Genomic DNA, 20835 nt, shown 5'->3' with positions numbered 1-20835 from the left:
TCGACCATGAATATCTGTATGTATAAAAATCTCGGAACACGAGTGCCGATGGAATAAGTTGTATGCACAATGAAAAGGATTTCTTGTAATGTATTACTTCGGGAGGGAGGGATTATATGCGGTGGAATACACTAAGGGAAAGCTGGGACGGAAAGTGATGAGATGCAAAATGCGGGAGAGCAACATGACAGCGAATTTACAACGAGTAAGAGGCAGAGATAAATTATTGGAGTTAATCTTCATCGTCGCCAAGAGGCGCAGCAGCCGACGAAGCATGGGAGTTTCAATTGGGACCAGCTCCAGGATTGATAGTTGAGTTTGTAGTCTTTTGCAATACCATGAGATCGAAGGAGATATTCCTCGATGGTGGCGTCACAGGTGGCCAGGGGCTCGAGATGGGGTTCGGGTCGCACGGACGGAGAAGGAGGAGAGTCCGCGTCCAGGTCTTTAACGCGTTCGCTATCTTCGTCAGAAGTGAGGGAAGGTGTTGGTGAAGGATGTGGGAGCTAGAGAGATAATATTAACAAGGGGCGCGAAGTTAGCCACAGAAAATGCGACCTTCTTTCCCGTAGGCATTTCCTTCCCACCAAGCCGGGAATGCTCTGCTGCGAGCTTTCAGGCACCGCCCGCGGTGAGTACGCCAGTGGTGCCCGTCGTATGTGCTCTTTTCAGAGAGCTTGGATACGAGAGCCACAGAGCTTGCAGGTGACATAGTTACGGTTCTACGATGTAGGCAAGAGGGTCATTCTTGAGTCTTTGTTCTCGAGCCAACTCTTGCTGCAGTCCTGGCACTAGACGCGATCATTGATACCTTTAGTATTACGAGCTCCGATAGCAACGGGCGAGCATGAACTGACGTGTAATTCGGCAGATTATTGGCATTACTGGCAGGGGGGATGCGAATCCGACTACGAAGAAGGTCAAGTCTGCGGCAGGAATAGAAATGAATTTATACTTACAGAGGAAGGCACACGGTGGTCATTTCAATGTCTAAAGGGAGAGTGCCGAGAGTAGTGAACTGGCAAGAGAAGGGTGGGGAACGAGTGGGAGGCACTTCTGATTGGGGAGACGCGAAACGCGTGAAAAAGGGCTGCGAAAATATTGTTATTACTGTGGGGAACAAGAAACGAGGCGTAAAGTCGCGAAGGGAACGTGTTTGTTGTTGGGCGTGAAGCGGGAAACCTGGAGGCAGACTCCGCAGATGGAGGCAAACCCATTTTATGTCGGCATCTTCCGGGCCAGTCCCGAGCTCCGAGTCCAGGCGTATTATTAGTAAATTCACAACCTCACCGTCGGCAGCGCCAGACAGGCCATTGGTCACACACAGATGAGAGAAATCACCCCAGCCGTCGGCACCAATCATGTACACCTTTGGTGACTTCCGTCGAGATTGTCGAAATCTACACTACTCGTTATATACATACGCTAATTATTATCAGTACAACAAAATTCAATCAAGTACCATTCGTATCCATCAGCTCATCCACCTCCGGCTGCCTATTTACTTTTCCGAGATAATTGGTTAGGATCTCCCTACTAAGTCGATCTGCATCCCTAATCATCTGCATCCTATCGATCTTATATTTCGTTGGATCCACCGAGTGTGACATATCCAGCGTTTAGACCTTCCAGCGACCACAAATGCTTGTTCCTGCCGGTGGTGTCGTCTTTTGTTCTCCCGACTCGTGCTGTTCTCACTCGCTATAGCTTCACGAACAATATCTTGCAAAAGGTGATGCGAAAGGATCCCGGGATAATACCTCCCGCTGATCATGGTGAGCGATATCGTCATTTCGTATCCATCCGTGAGGATGGGTCGAAAGTAGTACCCTTCCGGAGCTTCCGGCAAAAGGTACGGTGAGACAGGGCCGGGCTGCAAATTTGACAGTGGCATTTGGGTGCTCCCCAGGTGACATGGGTCCCGAAGAAATACTTTCACTAGTCGCGGGAGCATTTTCTGTCACCCTGTTAGGATCCTCCCAGTCCTTATCAGCAAGCTCATATAGCACACCACTTGCACGGCATTCTTTCGTCTTTTGCCCCCCAGAAATTCCTTCGACCAAAAACAATCTCTCCAGCTTCATAAACAACCCCCTTGCCCCCGCTCCGTACTCCTTGGGCGATCGGCCTTGCCTGTGACATCGCTCCATTTGTGCTTTCCCGGGACCAGCGGGAGGGAGGATGTGCTGGGTACCTTCTGGTGCCAAGACAGCCCGGAGCGGCTTCAGTCGTACAATCTCGTCCACCCAGATACGCTCAGCGCCCCACCACATGCCTTGGAAATTCATCTGTTCGATGGTCTGTCCTATCACTGGAGACGGACCGAGCATCCCTTCGGTCACAGATTGTAGTTCCTGGGTTGAGAGCCCGTCACGGTAACCGGACGAGTTGAGGGTGGAGTAGAAACCTGAGGATGGCGGTGGAGCAGATATTGACGAAGACCCCGCCTGGTGCAATGCTGCAGCATTCTGACTACTTGCAGCCATAATTGCATCAGTGAGGGAGGATTGAAATTGCTGTGGTTGTTTGGCTGGGTCTTGCGGTGTGAACTTGAGTTGCCACTCGTCAGTCATATTCCAGAACATGGCCAATGAATCCCCTATCTGGAGTGCGTAGGCGTACGCTGACACGACGAACGGCCAAGAAGGAGGTGGTAAGCTCTGTGGATTGCAGTTTTGTAAGGACTCTTGATCGAAATTGAATGCGTCTGGCGAAAGGGATTGTATAAACGAGATTATATTGCTCGGAGGAAGATAGGCTCGGTATGGGAGAACTTGACTGTCGGGAACAGTATATACGCGCGAGACGGCTAAGAATTTGACCTTGTATGCATACGTCTCTCTCACCTCCCACGGAGGCACGCGCACGGGCTGAACGACGGATTCGGATTGTTCGCTGGGTTCGCCCATTTCTACCGGAGGTAAAGATACCGAGTTCGTCCCGTTCTTCAGCTCCGTAACGATTTTCTGAAGTTTAACCTCCTCGATGATCGCAGGCCAAAGCGTAATGTCGTCTGTACCATCCGGAAATGAGATCGGATTGTCCAGCGCTACCCAGACAACTTCCCCTTCCCTGTACCATCGTTTCAGTCGCATCTTATGGGCGTCATGACAATATATGGCCCGGAGATCTTGATCTCGCTCTACGACCATCGCGATTTTGGTGATGTGGCGAGACTGCTTCAACTTTGCAGTCTTTTGAACTGATGCATGAAACCCGACTTTTCGAAGAGCACTCTGTTTTTGCAGCTGACGTGAACGATGCGGCCCGGGAGCGCGGTGAATAGGAGTGAATATGCCAGCTTTGCTTATGTCGGTAGTGATTTCACGCTGCGGTTTCTTGGTGCAGTATTTGCACCCGCAGTTGGTCGACATGTTGCCCGCAAGCCAAATGGCATGAGGAACAAATTCAGCAATGGAGCGAAAACGGCTTGGGCCGCCTGCACGTCCCATGAACATCGAGCGTCGACGAGAACGACTAGAACGTACCAAAGAGGTATATATCATGTCTTGGTGAGCCTCGAGGTCCTTTGTGGTGATCATACATGCGATAACCTGCCGGCCAGTCGAGCAAAACGTAGGAAGGACCCGCTATATTGTGATTAATGACGCGTGTCTCGCTGACATGTTAGAAAGATTACCAGGCCAATTCATCGCATTCGCCATAGATGCACCCAAAGAAACCCGCCACCGGATTGCAATTGAGTTGTCCAGTTCAATTGGCTGCATGAAATTGACATGTCCATCCCGGTCCACGATTTCTGTTGTATTGAGCGGCCAAAGTTCCTCCTTTCCGTCTGAGTAGTCGATAGTTCTGTAAGTGGGGTTCGCTGGAAGCGTGTGTTTGTCAGAGTACTGACGACGAGCCGACATGGAGAGACAGGTGAAAGCGAGATTAGGAAAACTCAGCTGTTTCTGTGGTAATAGTCCGGCAAACAGCGTGCACCGCATTCGAAAAGATCTCCATCAGAGTTCATCAGACTCGATCTTATCTAACACCGACACCAACTCTCTTCAGAAGAATGGAGACCCTCAGTGCGTTGCTCAATACATGCTTAGAAGTCCTTGCACTCATTAGCCAACTGTTACGGTGGCTCCTTACTTGTTAGTACGGTCTGCATTACGTCGTCCGTGGTTTCTCCAGCAGTTTTCTTCCTCGCCCTTCCAGTTCTTATAGGGAGCATACATGCCTTGTGAACTGAGCACCCTTGTAGAAGTTTTGTCACCTATGCTTTATTTGTGAGCTTCTCACGAACTCGAAGCAACCCTCGTAGACATGCCGTCAACCAATCCAGTATTAGAACTTTGCTTAAGAGGGTTCAGGAAGTGAAAAAGACCTGGCAGCGGTACTACCGCTGCTAGGGTACTCCATTTCCTGCCAATTTAATGTAACATAGCCTCAGCGATTTAGATGGTACGTAGGAAGATGGGGTTGGAACTGTGCCGCTAATGGATAAAAAGGCCAGAAAAGTTATTGCATTTTTTCTTACTGGATCTATCCTGAATTTATGCGAGATGATGCAAAGAAAGAAAATCGAACACTGGCGGATTGCGGAAAATATTCGGGAAATGGACTTCAAATTTCCAGCATTTGTGTAGCAAAGACCCTAGATCCAAACAGCCAATATAGCAACCAAGTGATGCATCTTTCGTTCCGCACCCAGGACTGTGTGCATCGTGTGCACAGCTTGGTTTTCCGCTATTCTCGAGCAGTCTGAAAGGTAGTGTACGTTAGAGGCCGATTCACGCATTCTCTGTTAGCACCTTCCCTCTAACTCGGCACCTTTACTCCGCCATTGCTTCTTGGATAATATGTACCATCCGGCGCCTGGACCATCCAGCCCAATAAACCCAGGCATGCACCACCACCAACGTCTCAGTCCCATTCCCGTATCAGAGAACAATGCTGCCAGGCAGCGTCCAGATGACTACGTCTATTTCGAGCGCTCGACGTCCGGCTTCTCTTCAGATGCCGTAGCTCGCTCGACCGCGGCGAAGCTCAAGCTGGTGTCATACTACAAGATGGCGGTGGACTCTGCGATTGAAAGGAATGCACGGTGTGTGTCCGAGCGGACCTGTTGCGCGAGTTCGTCTGATCTTTGATTCCTTTCAGACGGATAGAACTCGAAACAAGGTTAACCCAGACCCTAACTCCCGACGCCAAAGAGCGTGAAATACGGAAATATTCAAAGATGGAATCCCAGCACCTCCGGCTCAGGCGGACCAAGATTAAGCTGGCCGATTTCCGGACAGTCAAAGTCATAGGGAAGGGCGCATTCGGAGAGGTACCATCTGTTAGACGTCGGTCTATCTACGTCAATCTAACGCGTCTCACGTCAAGGTTCGGCTAGTCCAGAAGGTAGACACCGGAAAGGTATACGCGATGAAGAGTCTGCAGAAGGCTGAGATGTTGAAGCGGGATCAGGTATGTCCACATTGTTTTGTTGCTCGCATGTCACTGATTATTTCTAGCTGGCCCACGTACGAGCAGAACGAGACGTCCTCGCCGAGTCCACGTCCCCATGGGTCGTACAGCTGTTCTACTCCTTCCAAGATCCCCTGTATCTCTACCTCATCATGGAATTTCTTCCTGGAGGAGATTTGATGACCATGTTGATGAAATATGACGTTTTTTCTGAAGATGTAACGCGGTTTTACATGGCAGAGTGTATACTCGCTATTGAAGCCGTACATAATCTGGGATATATCCATCGGTATGGTCTACATTGTCCTTGCATGCTTCAGTACTGATCCTTGTCCCAGTGACATTAAACCAGATAACGTTCTCATCGACAAGAACGGACATTTAAAACTATCAGATTTCGGTTTAAGTACAGGACTTCATAAGGTGTCGGACGGAGAGTTCTACAAGCGATTCTTAGAACAAGAGAAGACTCGTGATCCTGCTCGGAACAGTGTGCAAGTCAATCCCATCAATTTAACAATGAGTCGCGAGCAAATTGCCACATGGAAAGCCAACCGACGGAAACTTGTAAGTTCTCAAGGTTGTCTGCTTTTGACTTTTTCATGATTGTTTTAAGGCATACTCGACTGTCGGTACCCCAGATTATGTGAGTGTGATGACTCATAACGATCCGTGCTCTGCTAATAACAAGCAACACTCCAGATCGCGCCAGAAGTCTTCTTGATGAAAGGATATGGAAAGGAATGCGATTGGTGGTCGTTAGGTGCCATTTTCTTCGAATGTTTGGTTGGATATGCTCCGTTCTGCTCCGAAAATCCTGGCGATACATATAAGAAAATCATCGACTGGCCGAATTACCTTTTCTTCCCTGATGAGGTCTACATCTCAAGAGAGGGCGAAGATCTTATTCGCAGGTGCGTAGATTCTCTTCCCGCTCAGCACTAATTCTAATCGTACATGCAGGATGATGACATGGGCGCAAAATCGATTGACAGTAACGCAAATCAAGACACATCCCTTCTTCTGCGGTGCGGACTGGACTTCTCTCCGAAATATCGAGCCGCCCTTTGTACCTCATCTCAAATCTATCACGGATACATCCTATTTCCCGACGGATGATTTTGGCAATCTTCCAGACCAACTGGACCAAGTAGAGTCTGTTGGCGCCGAAAAGGACCTGGCGTTCTTAGGGTATGTTTCGTTTTTACCCTCTTACCCAAGGGTTGACACATTGGCGTAGATTCACGTTCAAACGTTTCACTGGCGGCCCACAATCGTCAGGTTAATGATTACTTCTCGGGACCGGACCACTATCTTTGCTTTGCATTGCTGTCTTGTCTTTGTTAGTTTACTACAACCAACCACGCACACCGAACGGTATATGTATGCACAGCACAGTTCACATGTCTCTTGTAATAACGCAACCCAGGAATGACATATTTTCAAACACAGATGATAGTACTCTTCAAATTTTCCGTGAGTCTGATGTTCTTGCCATATCTCTGTTAGTCCGGCATATAATACGAACATTTTTACTTTGTCGGTTTGGATTCTGTGAGTTCGGAAGACAGTACAGCAAACTCAACGGCATGCCCGTATTTCCTTTCTCAGGCCCAGGATCCTTTCCCAGTAGACACAGCCATCATAATGCAGTTTTTGTTTGTACCAAACAAGCCATTGCATTCCTTTTCCCATCACCTGCTCTGTTGCATCGAATGAGTACAGAAGATCCCGAGGACATACTCTCTGGTTCTTTGCAGATACTGTACGATTACAAACCTGTAACGCTGACTTCTGCAGGCTCGGTCTTTTCTTACACCTCCGATAACATTCCAGGAAACCCGATTACCCTCCGCACGCCCGACACTCATCCATCCAACTGGTCACTGCATGCATCATCCATCTGGGCATCATCTCTGTTCCTTGTTGACCACCTGCAGCTCCTAGATCTCCCCGAATCTCCGGTGGAATCATTTCGCGTACTGGAGCTCGGGGCAGGGGCAGGGCTCCCAGGAATATCGATGGCCCGTAAACATCCCTCAATACAAGTGACAGTAAGCGACTATCCTGATGAGGAACTTATCCGGACATTAGAGGGAAATATCGCCAGGAACGACGTGCAAGGCAATTGTCGTGCTGTGGCCTATGCATGGGGATCAGATCCGTCGGCGCTCATTGGTGAAGATGGCTCTGATGTGGTAGTTGCCGCGGATACGCTCTGGAATCCGGATTTGCATGTGCTCTTCATCAGAGCGCTGCAGTCGGTGTTGAAGAGATCTCCAACAGCGCTTGTTCATCTCGTTGCGGGCCTGCATACAGGGAGATACACACTTCAGTCGTTTATCATGGCCGCCGAGAAGGCAGGGTTTGCTGTCCTACAGGCAACAGAGATGGAGACAGGTGGTTCTGATACGCGGCCATGGTGTATCTCGAGAGCTGAAGGAGAGGATGAGAAAGAGAGAAGGCGATGGGTAGTCTGGATTATCTTGAAATGGGCATCACCAACCAAGTAAAAATGCATTTACATAAAAAGTGCAATAGGTAAGTACAATTTTTATGCTTATGTCGATTATTCAATAATATCATATTTTTCAAACAGCCCTGCGAATCGGTGGTGCACCAAAGGTCATAACCTTTGCGATCATCGTATCTGTGTGCCCATCATCCTGTGAACGGTGTTAGCAAAGATCAGATCCGAGAACGGTGGACCTCACGAGGAAAAAGATTAGATTGTCTTCCGTGACGCTGAACTGCTGAAGGATCAGCCCTTCAAACGCGATGGAACGTGATGTCTCTGCCGGTGTGAATGAAGCCCGGGAGCCGATCCATGTCCAAGATTGGGTAGACTTGCTATACGAGTCGGGAAAGGGTGAAAAGTCAATGGCATGAAGACGACTCCTTCCACCATTGACTCTATCCACCTCGATAAAGAACGCCCTAGATCCAGCAATCAAGGGTCCGCGGATATAGGGCCCATACTTTCGCAAATCCTTCACCATGCAGAAGGTGCTCCAATACGACCAGGGTAGGAACCCCTTCCTCGATGGATATTTGACGAACGACTCTCGGACGAAGAGCCACTCGCACGCGGTATGCTCGGGGCGGATCTTTGCGGTGATGGAAAGCATGCGAACCTCAGGGGCAGCGTAGAAGAGGGCATTGGAAGACGGTTCGTTGTCAGTCCTCGGAGAGGCGTTGGTCGAAAACGCGAAATACGAATAACCTTTCCATGCATCGGGGAGTTCATATTGATTCACGATGGACATCTTCCCAACGTCGTAAATTCTGTACGAGTTCAGGCTGTAAGAACCCGCCTTTCGATCCTGGCAGATACCGAGGAGGTGATTTTCATCTACGAAATAGATATCAAGATCTTCTAGCCACTGTTAGGGTGATTAGCCTGTTTAATGACGCTCATGGGTCTAGATTACGTACCCTTGCTTCCAGAGTACGCCAATTCATCAGTAGGCGAAGGGTCTTCCCCCCGTGGAAATCCAAACCAACGGTGACTTTCGAACCGCAAATCAAGGTGCTAACGCCGATGACTCGCGTAGCGATTGTGGTCGAGACATCGAAAGATGGAGTAATCGCGTGACGGTGCTTCTTGTTGGTTCCGATATCCTTGAAGGATAATGAAACGCAAATTTTTCCATTGTGACTATAGAAGCACAGTTATAGAAAAATGATGTTTAGACGAAGATGCCGAAACCTACGTGAAAACGTGGCTTGTAACGAGAAGACCCTGAGACCCATCGACTGCCAAGCCCTCCATTTGTGGTAAAGTGTACTTGAGATGACGCGTTTGGGACGGAGGCCGATTCGTCCTGCAGGAGGGAAGCTCTGATAGGTCCAAGGTATTGAAAACACCGTGATTATGTATTTGAAAGATAAATTTGTCGGAGACGCCTGCGATGGCCGGCATGGGGATTTCTAACTGAGATTCGTGGGTCCATTGGAGCCTTGGCCAGTCTTTCTTGTAACTCAAAAGGAGCTGAGCGCGAACGATGGGAGGTGCACGAGCATAAGACACCGCGCCGTCTTTCATTCCCAGGACTGCCAACTCGAACCGGTACCGAAGAACTTGAAATTCCATGACGATGTTGTAGATGCGACGGAACGCCTGTCAAAGGTATAAGCGGATACAGAGGCTCGAGGCGGGGGCCACGCCACCTTGCAGGCACGCCAAAGGGACGGCGGGTCAAGATGCTCCAATATGCCGATGAGGACATCATCAGAGATTTTGTAGAAGCGCACAGTAGTGAGACGATGAGGATGCATTTCTCGCAGAGAAAATACCAGTACTGAAGCTCCCCAGAGAGATACATATCGATTTTATACTCATCCTCGTTGTCATCGTTAGAGACCAGATAAAAAGATAGAAAAAGAAAAGAAAAACGGTTGCCCATTGCCCGGCATTGTCTTCGTGGTATGAAACAGTGAAAGTCGGCGCATTCGACTCCTGAGATTTGTTGGTCGGTAGGTTGGTCATCGTAGGTAATAAAGAGCTTTTTGTGAGTTCGCTGACCCAAACGATCCAGGATTAGAGCAGGGTGCCATGTCAACAACAACGCGTGCCGCAAGACGACGAAAGGTAAAGGTTGCGTGGGGGTAGGTCCAGTTTTCGGGAGCTCGCGAGACAATAAGATCCCTTAGTTGGGGCGCGACCTTCCTAAAATGCGAACGCGGAAGTCGGGTACGCGTTTGATGCGATATAATCTTTTCTTCGAGCGCTAAAAAGAAGATAATAGCCAGGCATGAGCTCCTTAAAGATTAATGAAGAACCGTTGTGTTCCTTTTCATATTGTCTATGAAACGGTGGAAGGAAGGCTTGGGAGTCAACTTGCAAACCTTGAGGACCGGCCCGGTTTCCGAGTGCAATGTCTATGTGGCTGTGCATGCGTGACACTAACGTGACTGGCTGGCTCACTAAGCTGACTAAGCTTGTACCGCTCGGCTCAACTCCTTCCCCGTCCTCCCCGCCACGATGGTATGCAAAAAATGTGAAAAGGTACGGTCTTGTCGCGCCGCATTTCCTTTGTCAAATATCTTATTGTTCTTTGCAGAAACTTTCCAAGGTTGCAGCGCCTGATCCATTCACTTCAAGTTCTAGCAGCATCAAGGATGGCTCACGCAAAGTTGGAGAGAACAAGCTTCTTACAAGGCCAGGCAGCTCCAAGAATCGTTTTCAGGTGAAGTCTAGAATTTTCGGTTGGTATGTGTTCTAACAATACACAGCCGTATCAAGGGAAATGTAAAGATTGCAAGTCGACAGTCACCCAGAATAAAGCAAAGTACTGTCATGGTACGTTACCATTCCAGTTGCCTTTCGAATTTGTCTCCCGACATCCACTATTCGCATTTAGGGTGCGCGTACAAGAAGGGTCTCTGCTCAATCTGCGGCAAGCAGATCCTGGACACTACAGGCTATGTCATGTCGAGCAAGTAAGCCGGCAGAATTCTAGATGGATCGGAGTTTTGTTATCAATGTGTTGCTGTGCAGTATTATATCGTATCTTGTGTGTATTTCTTACTCTTTTAACGTAATGACATTTTCTCTCTAGCGGGCATATTTACAAATGCGTTACCTTGTCCATCGCTTCAAAGATCTACATGTCCCTAAGATTCAGTATGTTATCTCACGTCTGTTCCTTGGCGTCCCGCGAGGATCACCTTTTAATTGGCGATGACCGGCACCGCTGCTGATTCACCGAAACGTCCTTTTACGGGCCTTGTCTACATCAGGTTTGGGCGCCCAGATCTGTCGCAAGGCGATCCATCTAAAAAACATTTAAAGGCTTTGAAATTTTTCTGTCGACTCAAGCTACCCGTCTTTCATTCTTTCCGCCATGATCTCTACGCTCTTTTACCTCTGGTTTTCACTCCTTTTTCTTTTTTCCTTCGCGGTCGATATCGACATGGAGGGTCTACCTGACACAGGTCTCGATACTACAGACTGGGTGGATGGGGAGCTTCCCCCTCTCGAAGACATGTGGAGTCTGAATGATATGCAAATTGCTGCTAAAAATGTCATCACGAAACGCTATTATGGTGACCTCCTTCATCGCCCATGCGTGCATCATTCGCTAACATTATAGCTGGGTAGCGTCTTACAGGACTGCCGCCCTCGACGAAGTGACATATCAAGCGAACTTGAATATCTGGAAAAACGTCCGCCTCAATGGCTATAGCTTTCGGGACGTTTCAGATGTTGACCTTTCGTACGTCTGGCTTGCATGCTGTGTCGTTAGATCTACTTGCTGAGTGGTACGCAGAACGTCTATTCTAGGCTACAATTTTTCCTCTCCTTTTTTCATTGCCCCGGCTGCCAAGGCAGGACACGCAAATAAATCTGCCGAACTGTCACTGGCAACTGCTGCAGGAAAGGCAGGGATTTTATACGTCGTTAGTGAACTTGTGCCTATCTTTCGGAGTGCCGATAAACTTACTGAGTATCATGATATACATAGCCTAGTATCTCCGCCACAAAGTCCCTGGAAGATATCGCAAATGTTGCGTTGGAGGATCAGGTCATGTTCCATCAAGAATATATTTGGTCGAACAGAACCCAATTGGCCGACGAGCTGAAGCGCATAGAAGACGCGGGCTACAAGGCCATCTTTTTAACCGTTGATAACACCGGAATTGACGGCATTAGGTGAGTCATTATGAATCAGGGTAGACAACGAACTGAACTAGAACACAAAAAAATGTAGAACACGCTCGTTGCGATACACCGGCTCAACGTCTGAGTATGTTTTATTGCACCATTTCCGCGGTTGTAGGGATGCTAAAAACTCTATACAGGTCTGGCCATTCAGCGACCTTCGATTTGGCCTCCCTATCTGAAATACGTAGTCTGACATCTCTCCCTGTTGTTCCCAAGGGCATCAAAACAGCTGCCGATGCACTGACTTGTCTTGAACTCGGTTTTCCTGCTATCTACGTATCCAACCACGGTGGACGTATCCTTGATGGTGCGCCCACTGCGGTTGAAGTCCTCCTTGATATCCGTCGGAATGCTCCAGAAGTGTTTGAGCGGATGGAGGTATACGCAGATGGAGGAGTGAGGAGGGGAAACCATGTGATCACGCTTTTGGCACTCGGTGCGAGGGCTGTGGGGTTGGGCCGGAGCCCTATCTTTGCGAACATTTGGGGAGAGGAAGGTGTGTCCAGAATGATTGAGATGCTCCAAACGGAGCTAGAAACGACGATGCAGTTGATGGGGGAAAGCAATGTCGCTAACATCAACTCGAGCTATGTGGGTCTCGTTACATCACGTTTTCACCCATTCGCCTGACTTTCTCGTTCATAGGTTAACACAAAACTGGTCGAGTCGATTTACTTTGGTAATTAAGGAATAACTAATTTTTACACACTCATTAAATGGACATCTCTTTCCTTTCTCGCCTATCGGTAAAATGGATGGGTCTTCAATTTCGTTGCGAGATACTGCTAGGAGAATAGAAATATGCCGGCGCCTTGCACGACGGATTCTTCATCTACATATAATAAAATCCGGGAACGTCAGGTAACGACTTTCAAATGCAACACATGTGCTCGTGAGATAGCAGTTGCCATCGACACTTCCATCCGTCATTAAAATATTGTCTGTGCATACATGTCGTTCAAGTACAGAATACTGTACCATGAGCACCAGCTTCGTCAGCCTAGCTTCAAGCCCATTCACCTGTTATCCCACCGTTCAAGTTCTTCAACTTGTTCGGGGTTCTGATGGGGAACATGTACGGCGTGTCAATTACGGCCAAGAAGTACCGGCAGCCCATCTTTATGGATTGGATTACTCCATCATGATAGGCAAAGATCACCCGGATAATTTGAAGCAGCCGCGCGCATCACTTCCAACCACCTACTCGTCCCACATACAAGGCTATATAACATGTGGTGGCGTGTCGTGCCACCACATCTAATATGACCTAAAGATCACTAGAACACGGTACTCGAATAATACTTCAGTAATTCCAGGTTCTGACGTCAGATATGTCATCAGGGGACTACTATAAATGGACGAGGAGCATAAGTCCATGAGTCCGCCCAGCCGATATCATGCCGCTGATCAGATCATTGTGATCCCGCTTGCCCGCTCATTGTGTCGGGCACTGAGAAGCTTAACTTGATGAATTAAATCCTAGTAAATCAGGAAAAAAGCGAAAAAATTGGTGGCTTGATACAGTACTTCAGATATACAATGTATTCCGTAGTTATGATACAAAAGATTGATTTTATTCAAAATACAAACACAAAATGTAAATTATTGTGTAGGGCAGTGGCCATACACGTTGACAATTTGCTTGGGAGCACTTACCAACAGTGCCTATGCGTTGGACTATTGTCCAGGGATGGGCGACGAGCCTGCGGCGGCACATATAGGAGGACAGGAATTGGGTGGTAGGCGAGCGATGATGCTCATTGCTGTTGAGTATCGGGGAAGGGTCATGGGGGGAAATGGATGCCACGGGTTGATTCCTCGTCATCGAAAGTGGTGGTGTAGGCTTGGAGATGGTCGTACAGTGAGCGGAGGGGGTGAGACAGACTCTGATGTTAGTGGTGAACGGGGTTGGCAGCGGCGAGATCGTCAGCGATGATGGTGCATTACTTGTGGGGGCGCCCACCATGTGCGTTGGCGGTGAGTCGGCACCCGAAAGGATGTCGTATTTGGGGTCGTTGCTGGTCGTCAAGATCCTGATTTCTCCATGTCCTCCCCCTCACGTCCTCCTACCCTTCCTGTCCTCGTCATCCTTTCGTCAGTCTCCATGGCCAAGCACCAACCTCCCACTCTCCACACCTGCTCGAGCAAACTATCTCTTTCCTGCATAGATCATCGTCACTGCCGTCGTCGTCCCCGATGGACTGCTAGCATTGCTCACAGCCATGTCCGCCTAGATGGCGACCGATTGTCGATATCCCTGCACATTCAATGTTTTTTTGTGTTTGTTTTGCAGGGATTCATTGCGATTGGGGCTGATCTCCTTGTGGAGGAATATGGTGTACTGGTGAGGGTAGCATGTACTGGCGGGAAGTCGTGATGAAGATTGCTCTGATGCTCTGGAGGATGACTGACATCGCCGGTGAGTCGTTGGAGATCGCTCGTCAAGCTTTCAAGTGGGGGATGTGCAGCCTTGTTCAAGGGCTTACGCGTACGCGGCAGGTGGGAAGCAGTGAGCACTATCCTGGGCTCTTGGGGCCAAGGATCAGTCAAAAACATTATCAAAAACATCTATCAGCAATTAATATGAATAAAACATGCCTTTCCCCAGCTACTGGGTCAATGTAAGTGAACGACGATATGAAGAGGAGGGAAAATCAACACAGCCATGCCGATCATGGCAGGCCTGCTCGGACTTTGCTGGAATGTCCTCGAATTCGACGCGGAATGGAAAGAATTATGAAGAATACAGACCCAGCATTTGCTGGGGAACAAAATATTCAGGAGTGGATCATAGGTTGATGTATTTCTCTACTCATTAAAATTTCCGAGGCTCATTTATCCTCTAGATTCATGTATAGACAACGCAATGGTGCTATGCGCTTTATTTAGTCCCTCTTCAACTGTATCTAAAGCCTCACATCGCGAAACCTTAACGTCTATGCATATAGAATATGTAGAACCATGCATTGATATATCTGGAAACAATATACAATGCTGCCCTGAGAGCACCGAATGTGTATTAGACAAGACACATGAAAACGGCCGAGTGACTGTACCACGAAAATGAATTGCAACAGATTGCCTGAAACCTTGCATGGGATCGCGAGGTTTGTACAGGCAGATCGGGTTGGATCGGAAGCTTCCAATGAGACCTATATTCTTCTTTGAAGTAGAGTATAATATTTTCCTGGCCTCATGGTACTTTCACAGTCTGCTATAGAGTGATAGATGTTGGAAGCGTGGAGAATGTGTGGTGGATTAGGATTATTCAGTCAATAGAGCAAGGTAGTAAGGTCAGAATAAGATGAAAACAACATATATCAGTAATATACATTGCATTACTGACAATGTGTTTCATTTCAGGCTGTTGGAGTGCACGAATCGAGGAGGGTAGCGGTGATAATGTTCACTTGCATGTCCTCTGTCGCCCCGGTCCGACCATCTGCACAACGATTCAGTGGCTGTGCTAGTTCATTTCTTATGCTTCCACCACCACCTCACCGTCGGTTTCTCTTTCGTTGCTTCCAATGTCCGGGGAAAGGCAACTTTCATTTATTTTTATTGCTTATATGTCCCTTTTAGATCCTTTTAAGCTTCCTGTGGCTCCAAGAGCCCAGGATAGTGTCGATATCTCTCCCATCCCAGGCCATCCACCGCGCAAGCCCTCCAACGAAGCTGCACATCCTGCAAGCGATGCCGAGCACCCCAAGGACCAAGAAGTGATGCCATTACTTCTTAATGCGAAGTTATGCAACTGTAGCCTGCCTGTACACCTGCCAGCAAGCCCGCCAAGCCGCCCCCATACCCTCACATGCAGATCGACCCCAATCATGATGAACTACCGCAAATCCAACACAAAATGACGTCAAATGCGTAGGGATATCGACAATCGGTGGCCATCTAGGCGGACATGGCCATAGGCAATGGTAGCAGCCCATCGGGGACGACGACGACGGTGACAACGATCTATGCAGGGAAGAGAGAACATGCTTGGGCAGATGTGGTGTGTAGGAAGTTATTGCTTGGCCGTGGATGATTGACGAAGGCTGATGAGGGCTGACAGAGCGGGAGGGTGTGGCGAAGATCGGGATCCCGATGACCAACGACCACCCCAACTGTGACATTTTTTTTGGGTGCGGACTCACCGTCAACACGCATGATGGGCGCCCTCAAAATGATAGCCCCATCGCCACAGACACCCCCGCCGCTGCTGACCTCATTCAAAACCAACATGGAGGTCTACCGCCCGCTCCAAGCCCTCTGTAGCCTCCAAGTCCGTGCATCCCCCATTCTTGACATGGAGGATCATGATCCCAATGTCAATTTACCCCCACAGTGTCGCCATGCCTGCCACCAATGATGACCATCCCCAATCCCCATCCTTTGGCGATCCCATCCCCTCTGCTGGCCGTACGACCATCTCCAAGCCTACACCATCACTTTCGACGACGAGGAATCAACCCGTGGCATCCATTTCCCCCCATGACCCTTCTCCGATACTCAACAGCAATGAGCATCATCGCTCGCCTACCACCCAATTCCTGTCCTCCTATATGTGCTGCCGCAGGCTCGTCGCCCATCCCTGGACAATAGTCCAACGCATAGGCGCTGTTGGTAAGTGCTCCCAAGCAAATTGTCAACGTGTATGGCCGCTGCCCTACACAATAATTTACATTTTGTGTTTGTATTTTGAATAAAATCAATCTTTTGTATCATAACTACGGAATACATTGTATATCTGAAGTACTGTATCAAGCCACCAATTTTTTCGCTTTTTTCCTGATTTACTAGGATTTAATTCATCAAGTTAAGCTTCTCAGTGCCCGACACAATGAGCAGGCAAGCGGGATCACAATGATCTGATCAGCGGCATGATATCGGCTGGGCGGACTCATGGACTTATGCTCCTCATCCATTTATAGTAGTCCCCTGATGACATATCTGACGTCAGAACCTGGAATTACTGAAGTATTATTCGAGTACCGTGTTCTAGTGATCTTTAGGTCATATTAGATGTGGTGGCACGACACGCCACCACATGTTATATAGCCTTGTATGTGGGACGAGTAGGTGCTTCCAACAGCTTCCAAATTGTAAAGTTACTTTTAAAGTAGTACGATCAGAATCCTCCACTCAGGTCCCAGATTCAGTGAGGTAAGCCGGTGAAAATGTGTTGTAACCCATGCGGACAGATAGACAGACAGATCTGCTTCGGTGGGCAGTAATGCAAGATCCTGCGAGGGATATGGTCATGAGCTGAGATCGGGCCCGAATCACTTGGACTCATCGCTTGCTAGCTAAGCGCAGATGGTTTTAGCGACACGTCTCTTTTACATCTCCCGCTGCTCTGTGGAACGGCTGGTATGTAGGGGATGTAGTTCCAACAGCAGTGAAGCTCTTTTCCTGCTTGAGAGTTCGAAGAAGACTGGATAGGCGGAAGGAGTGGGTTATTGGGATGTCATCATACATTGAACACGGTATATGTCAATGGTGCCGTGAGGCGAATGTTCGGTCCCGCACTCAAAAAGCTACCTTGTTCTTTAGTATCTAATATACTCTCTAGATGGCGTTGCGGAAGAGTTCAATAAGCATTATATCATATTCTTGATGACAGAGTCAGTCAGACTCGACACCTTCTTCCCGCCTGAACTGCCAGAACGTCTAAAAGAGTAGGCATCCTGAAGAACATCTGAGATCGACCAGAGCTTCCCCAGAAAGTCCAAAATTGTTGATCCAAATATCAGTCTCGAGTGAGTGGTTATATCTCGATCCCGGGTACCTGAGGATGTTGAAACGAATGTTACGGTTTATTCATTTCTTTTCTTTTTCTTTTCCTTTTCTTATGCATTCATGCTTACTCTATGCTGCGGTCTTGATCGGACATTCTCACAGTACTATTCTTAGTCTACTCGATGTGTATTTAAGTAGAGCCTCAGCTGGTCTAAACCCCAGCTTCGGCTAAGGTTTAATCTACCTAACTCAAAGCTCCCTGTTTCGCGACTATCTGGTCGCTTCTGACTCTCCCCCTTCGCCTTTGACCTCCTAGTGTATCGTCCACCGAAGTGCGAGTGGCGATCCTTGGTTGATCTAAGTCGATAAGAGTTAGTGGCTAACATTTAGCCGAAGCTCGACACACCGTTGCCCAGCGCAACTTCAGAGAAAGAACGCTGCCCAACGATCCCTCATCATTGTATTCCCTAGTTGACCAAAACGGTCGCTAGTGGCATTTGATGTCTTTCGTCGGTGCCATCTACCTTTCAGATCGAAAAACCCCCTGCCTGACCAGAGAGGTCATCACCCTGCGTTCGTAAGGACAGTTTCATGACTGTTAGCGTATCGCGAGTGGACCAACGGTTCAGCACTTACTTCACGATTCATCCGATACACTTCTTCATCGCGGTAGCTCTTTGGGTCGTACCCTTTGACCTACTGCTCCAAGCTGCTGTAGTCGCCTGGATTATTCCCCACATCATCCACGACCCGATCTTTTCAGTTTTAACAACTGTCCTACTTACCCTCGCCCTCATCCGAGTTTGTATCGCTGCACCGATCCTAGCAGGATTGCTAGTCGCTCTGTACGGCGCATACGTACCCCTCGTCTGAGGCACAACGGACCTTTTCAAATTATCCCTAAAGTCAGCTTCATTACTAGCAGTCATACTGTTGGCCTTGACTGACCCTTCATTTGACAACGAAATCCCGTTGATGAACGGCTCCAACTACGAGGCCGACCTCAACCTGATTATCGCAACCCTCGCCGCATTAACCATCATCGCATTGACCGTCGTATGGTCCATCCTTACCGCCGGCCCTCTCAAAAGATAAGCCCATGGACGGATGCCCTTATCCGACGCCATTCCTGTAATCTCCGCACTTTCTACCGTCTTTTTCTTATTCATCTGCTTGTATTACCTCCAACGGTGTTGCCGAGAGCAGAGACGAGTACGAGCACAACTACCTTTTCATTACGTGCCGGCCACACCGGCTTATCCGCCGCCAATAATCTTCATCCCCGAAGCGTCGCAGCAAACCCTTCACGATGGCCGACCCATCACACCCAGAGGACCTGGAGAGTCCCTCTACACATCGTCGCAACCCAGCTCGGGATCCTCAGAGTCGAGCACCGACTCCTACAGAAGCGCTGATGAGCCTAAACTTCCGTGGCAACGGCAAAAACCAAAACTCTAGAGGAGTTCACGGCAAATAGCGTGTAGCGGCAATAAAGGCTTTGTTGTTGTGCGAGTGTTTCGGTGCACCTCCGTGCGATGAATTCCTCAAGAACGCAAGTATACACTGCGACTTTTCAGTCAGCGAAGTAGTACCCTTAACGATCGAGTACTAGAAAACGTTGGCTGTAAGCCGGGAAGGGTCTCGATAGATGAGAAGGAACGGAATCCGGTATAACTGGGAATACCAGCAAACCGTGAACAAAGTGACGGCAATTTAACTAGTAAAAGCCGTGGGCGAGGTTGACGGAATTAGAGAAAATGCCGTCAAAGAGCAATACCGTTGGCAAGATAACAAATACCGTGATGGCAAGAGACGAAGACTGTAGTCGAGAAACGAGAAACTGGCGGTAAAACGAAGATAAGACGAACTGGCGATGATATGAAGGGGAACTAGTGACGGCAAAACGATGGCTGGGACTGGGCTGGACTGAAACTGAAACTATACTGAGGTTAACGACGGCAAAATGAAACTGATACTAATCCTGAGTCTACACGGAGACTATCCTATACTGAAACTGACAGCAAGATACCAAATACCGTGACTGATGATCCTATACTGAAGCTGTTGACCGAAATTCCGTGACAGATGCTGCTGGCGGCAATAACGATCCTAATCTGAGTCCACACGGGGACGTAACGATTCTGAACTGAACTGGGTAAAACGATGGCGACGTAGAAGGTGAAAACTGATGAAAACGATCCTGGCTGGTGAAAGTGAAACGATGCTGGTGGATTAAAAGATAAAAGCGAGTTGTGGACACGAAATTCCATGTATTGGCGCAATATGAGCATACACCAATACCGTTAGAAGAAAAGCCGTGACAGAGAGTATAACTTGGAGTGACTATGTTGTTATTGTCTATCTCCTAGCGAGTACAAGCGATAACGGTGGTCGATAACGTGGATGATCGCTAGTGTCCAGTAACTTGTGTCTAGCAACTACTACTACACTAGCTTTTATACTACAAGTCCGGAATAAAATTAGAATACTTGAAACGAGTCCTTAGTAAGTCCTTAGTACATCGATTGGTAAGAAATGATACAAAACACATGCTCCCAGAGTTCTAAAGTAACAGCACCCACACGGTTTTACCGCGTATAGACTTAATGATCAGAAAGAATTCCCCCGACATACGGACTCTTGGGCTGCTGTGTTGCTGCGGCAAAGTACACTGAAGGTAGTACACTGAAGTAGATGCGTGCGGCATTATCTTGGTGTTGTAACAGCCTTAGTAAAGTGAGTGGAAAGGTCACGGCATTAGGTCTTTTGCCGTGGAGTTGGTACTTTGACTGTGGCATTCTTCTAAATGATGCTTGATGCTGATGTCATCGATGGCTGTGCTGGGCAATCAATGATGGTCCTAAATCCGTGAGATCTGCAATCAGGTGCCTGGTGGCATTAATGAAGTGGCGCATATTGATACGGAATACGAGCTGGGAAGGATAGTTGGCGGTAAGAGTGGGTATTGCCATGATTGCAATCGTTGACTTAGTGAAAGTCCGCTAAGTGGACAA

At 48.3% G+C, this 20835-nt stretch overlaps 8 protein-coding genes across 8 annotated transcripts; 5 read left to right on the top strand and 3 right to left on the bottom strand.

Annotated features, from left to right (window-relative positions):
* Positions 1–269: 269 nt before the first annotated feature.
* EV420DRAFT_1606004 (uncharacterized protein) lies at positions 270–1363 on the bottom strand (the record flags this gene model as incomplete). The annotated part of the gene is made up of 6 exons (XM_060475042.1): positions 270–506; positions 559–602; positions 640–698; positions 719–777; positions 854–908; positions 960–1363. Coding segments are annotated over 6 exons (858 nt in total), but the record flags the coding sequence as incomplete, so codon positions are not given.
* EV420DRAFT_1606000 (uncharacterized protein) lies at positions 1308–3940 on the bottom strand. Its single transcript, XM_060475041.1, has 5 exons — positions 3641–3940; positions 3489–3590; positions 1934–3439; positions 1640–1839; positions 1308–1577 (listed from the first exon to the last, which is right to left on the bottom strand). Exons 1-5 carry the CDS (start codon positions 3870–3872, stop codon positions 1455–1457), a joined length of 2163 nt encoding a protein of 720 aa, XP_060321373.1. The 5' UTR covers positions 3873–3940; the 3' UTR covers positions 1308–1454.
* Positions 3941–4631: 691 nt separating this feature from the next.
* On the top strand, positions 4632–7089 carry EV420DRAFT_1605998 (AGC/NDR protein kinase). The gene is made up of 9 exons (XM_060475040.1): positions 4632–5056; positions 5113–5284; positions 5341–5424; positions 5472–5713; positions 5763–5991; positions 6041–6070; positions 6127–6338; positions 6388–6615; positions 6665–7089. Exons 1-9 carry the CDS (start codon positions 4812–4814, stop codon positions 6708–6710), a joined length of 1488 nt encoding a protein of 495 aa, XP_060321372.1. The 5' UTR covers positions 4632–4811; the 3' UTR covers positions 6711–7089.
* Positions 7090–7139: 50 nt separating this feature from the next.
* On the top strand, positions 7140–7937 carry EV420DRAFT_1655733 (putative methyltransferase-domain-containing protein; the record flags this gene model as incomplete). Its single annotated transcript, XM_060478852.1, has 1 exon — positions 7140–7937. The coding sequence occupies one exon, from the start codon at positions 7140–7142 to the stop codon at positions 7935–7937; it is 798 nt and encodes a 265-aa protein (XP_060321371.1).
* Positions 7938–8015: 78 nt separating this feature from the next.
* Positions 8016–9702, bottom strand: EV420DRAFT_1655732 (uncharacterized protein; the record flags this gene model as incomplete). The annotated part of the gene is made up of 5 exons (XM_060478851.1): positions 8016–8090; positions 8139–8807; positions 8860–9082; positions 9138–9544; positions 9595–9702. 5 exons carry the CDS (start codon positions 9700–9702, stop codon positions 8016–8018), a joined length of 1482 nt encoding a protein of 493 aa, XP_060321370.1.
* Positions 9703–10408: 706 nt separating this feature from the next.
* Positions 10409–10870, top strand: EV420DRAFT_1284733 (PDZ-binding protein; the record flags this gene model as incomplete). The annotated part of the gene is made up of 4 exons (XM_060468326.1): positions 10409–10432; positions 10488–10613; positions 10660–10726; positions 10788–10870. 4 exons carry the CDS (start codon positions 10409–10411, stop codon positions 10868–10870), a joined length of 300 nt encoding a protein of 99 aa, XP_060321369.1.
* A 469-nt stretch (positions 10871–11339) lies between these two features.
* On the top strand, positions 11340–12778 carry EV420DRAFT_1624377 (FMN-dependent alpha-hydroxy acid dehydrogenase; the record flags this gene model as incomplete). Its single annotated transcript, XM_060475979.1, has 7 exons — positions 11340–11472; positions 11528–11642; positions 11697–11826; positions 11892–12079; positions 12138–12173; positions 12229–12682; positions 12737–12778. 7 exons carry the CDS (start codon positions 11340–11342, stop codon positions 12776–12778), a joined length of 1098 nt encoding a protein of 365 aa, XP_060321368.1.
* A 1003-nt stretch (positions 12779–13781) lies between these two features.
* On the top strand, positions 13782–16357 carry EV420DRAFT_1489995 (uncharacterized protein; the record flags this gene model as incomplete). Its single annotated transcript, XM_060470696.1, has 10 exons — positions 13782–13965; positions 13988–14068; positions 14421–14510; positions 14700–14712; positions 15169–15198; positions 15312–15379; positions 15455–15523; positions 15674–15810; positions 15996–16094; positions 16157–16357. 10 exons carry the CDS (start codon positions 13782–13784, stop codon positions 16355–16357), a joined length of 972 nt encoding a protein of 323 aa, XP_060321367.1.
* Positions 16358–20835: the final 4478 nt, after the last annotated feature.

Source organism: Desarmillaria tabescens (assembly GCF_030435595.1).
Source record: "Desarmillaria tabescens strain CCBAS 213 chromosome Unknown EV420scaffold_311, whole genome shotgun sequence".
Classification (NCBI taxonomy): Eukaryota; Fungi; Basidiomycota; class Agaricomycetes; order Agaricales; family Physalacriaceae; genus Desarmillaria; species Desarmillaria tabescens.
This window is presented reverse-complemented; position numbering and strand designations above follow the sequence as displayed.

What these genes read in the sequence shown, in the direction of transcription:
- EV420DRAFT_1606000 (XM_060475041.1), bottom strand. Translation starts at nt 3,872, where the DNA reads ATGTCGGCTCGTCGTCAGTACTCTGACAAACACACGCTTCCAGCGAAC. An exon ending in ACATGATATATACCTCTTTG is followed by an intron (nt 3,440 to 3,488) that starts GTACGTTCTAGT and finishes TGGGACGTGCAG; the next exon opens with GCGGCCCAAGCCGTTTTCGC. An exon ending in TGCTCCCGCGACTAGTGAAA is followed by an intron (nt 1,840 to 1,933) that starts GTATTTCTTCGG and finishes TTTTGCCGGAAG; the next exon opens with CTCCGGAAGGGTACTACTTT.
- EV420DRAFT_1605998 (XM_060475040.1), top strand. Translation starts at nt 4,812, where the DNA reads ATGTACCATCCGGCGCCTGGACCATCCAGCCCAATAAACCCAGGCATG. An exon ending in GCGATTGAAAGGAATGCACG is followed by an intron (nt 5,057 to 5,112) that starts GTGTGTGTCCGA and finishes GATTCCTTTCAG; the next exon opens with ACGGATAGAACTCGAAACAA. An exon ending in GGAAGGGCGCATTCGGAGAG is followed by an intron (nt 5,285 to 5,340) that starts GTACCATCTGTT and finishes TCTCACGTCAAG; the next exon opens with GTTCGGCTAGTCCAGAAGGT.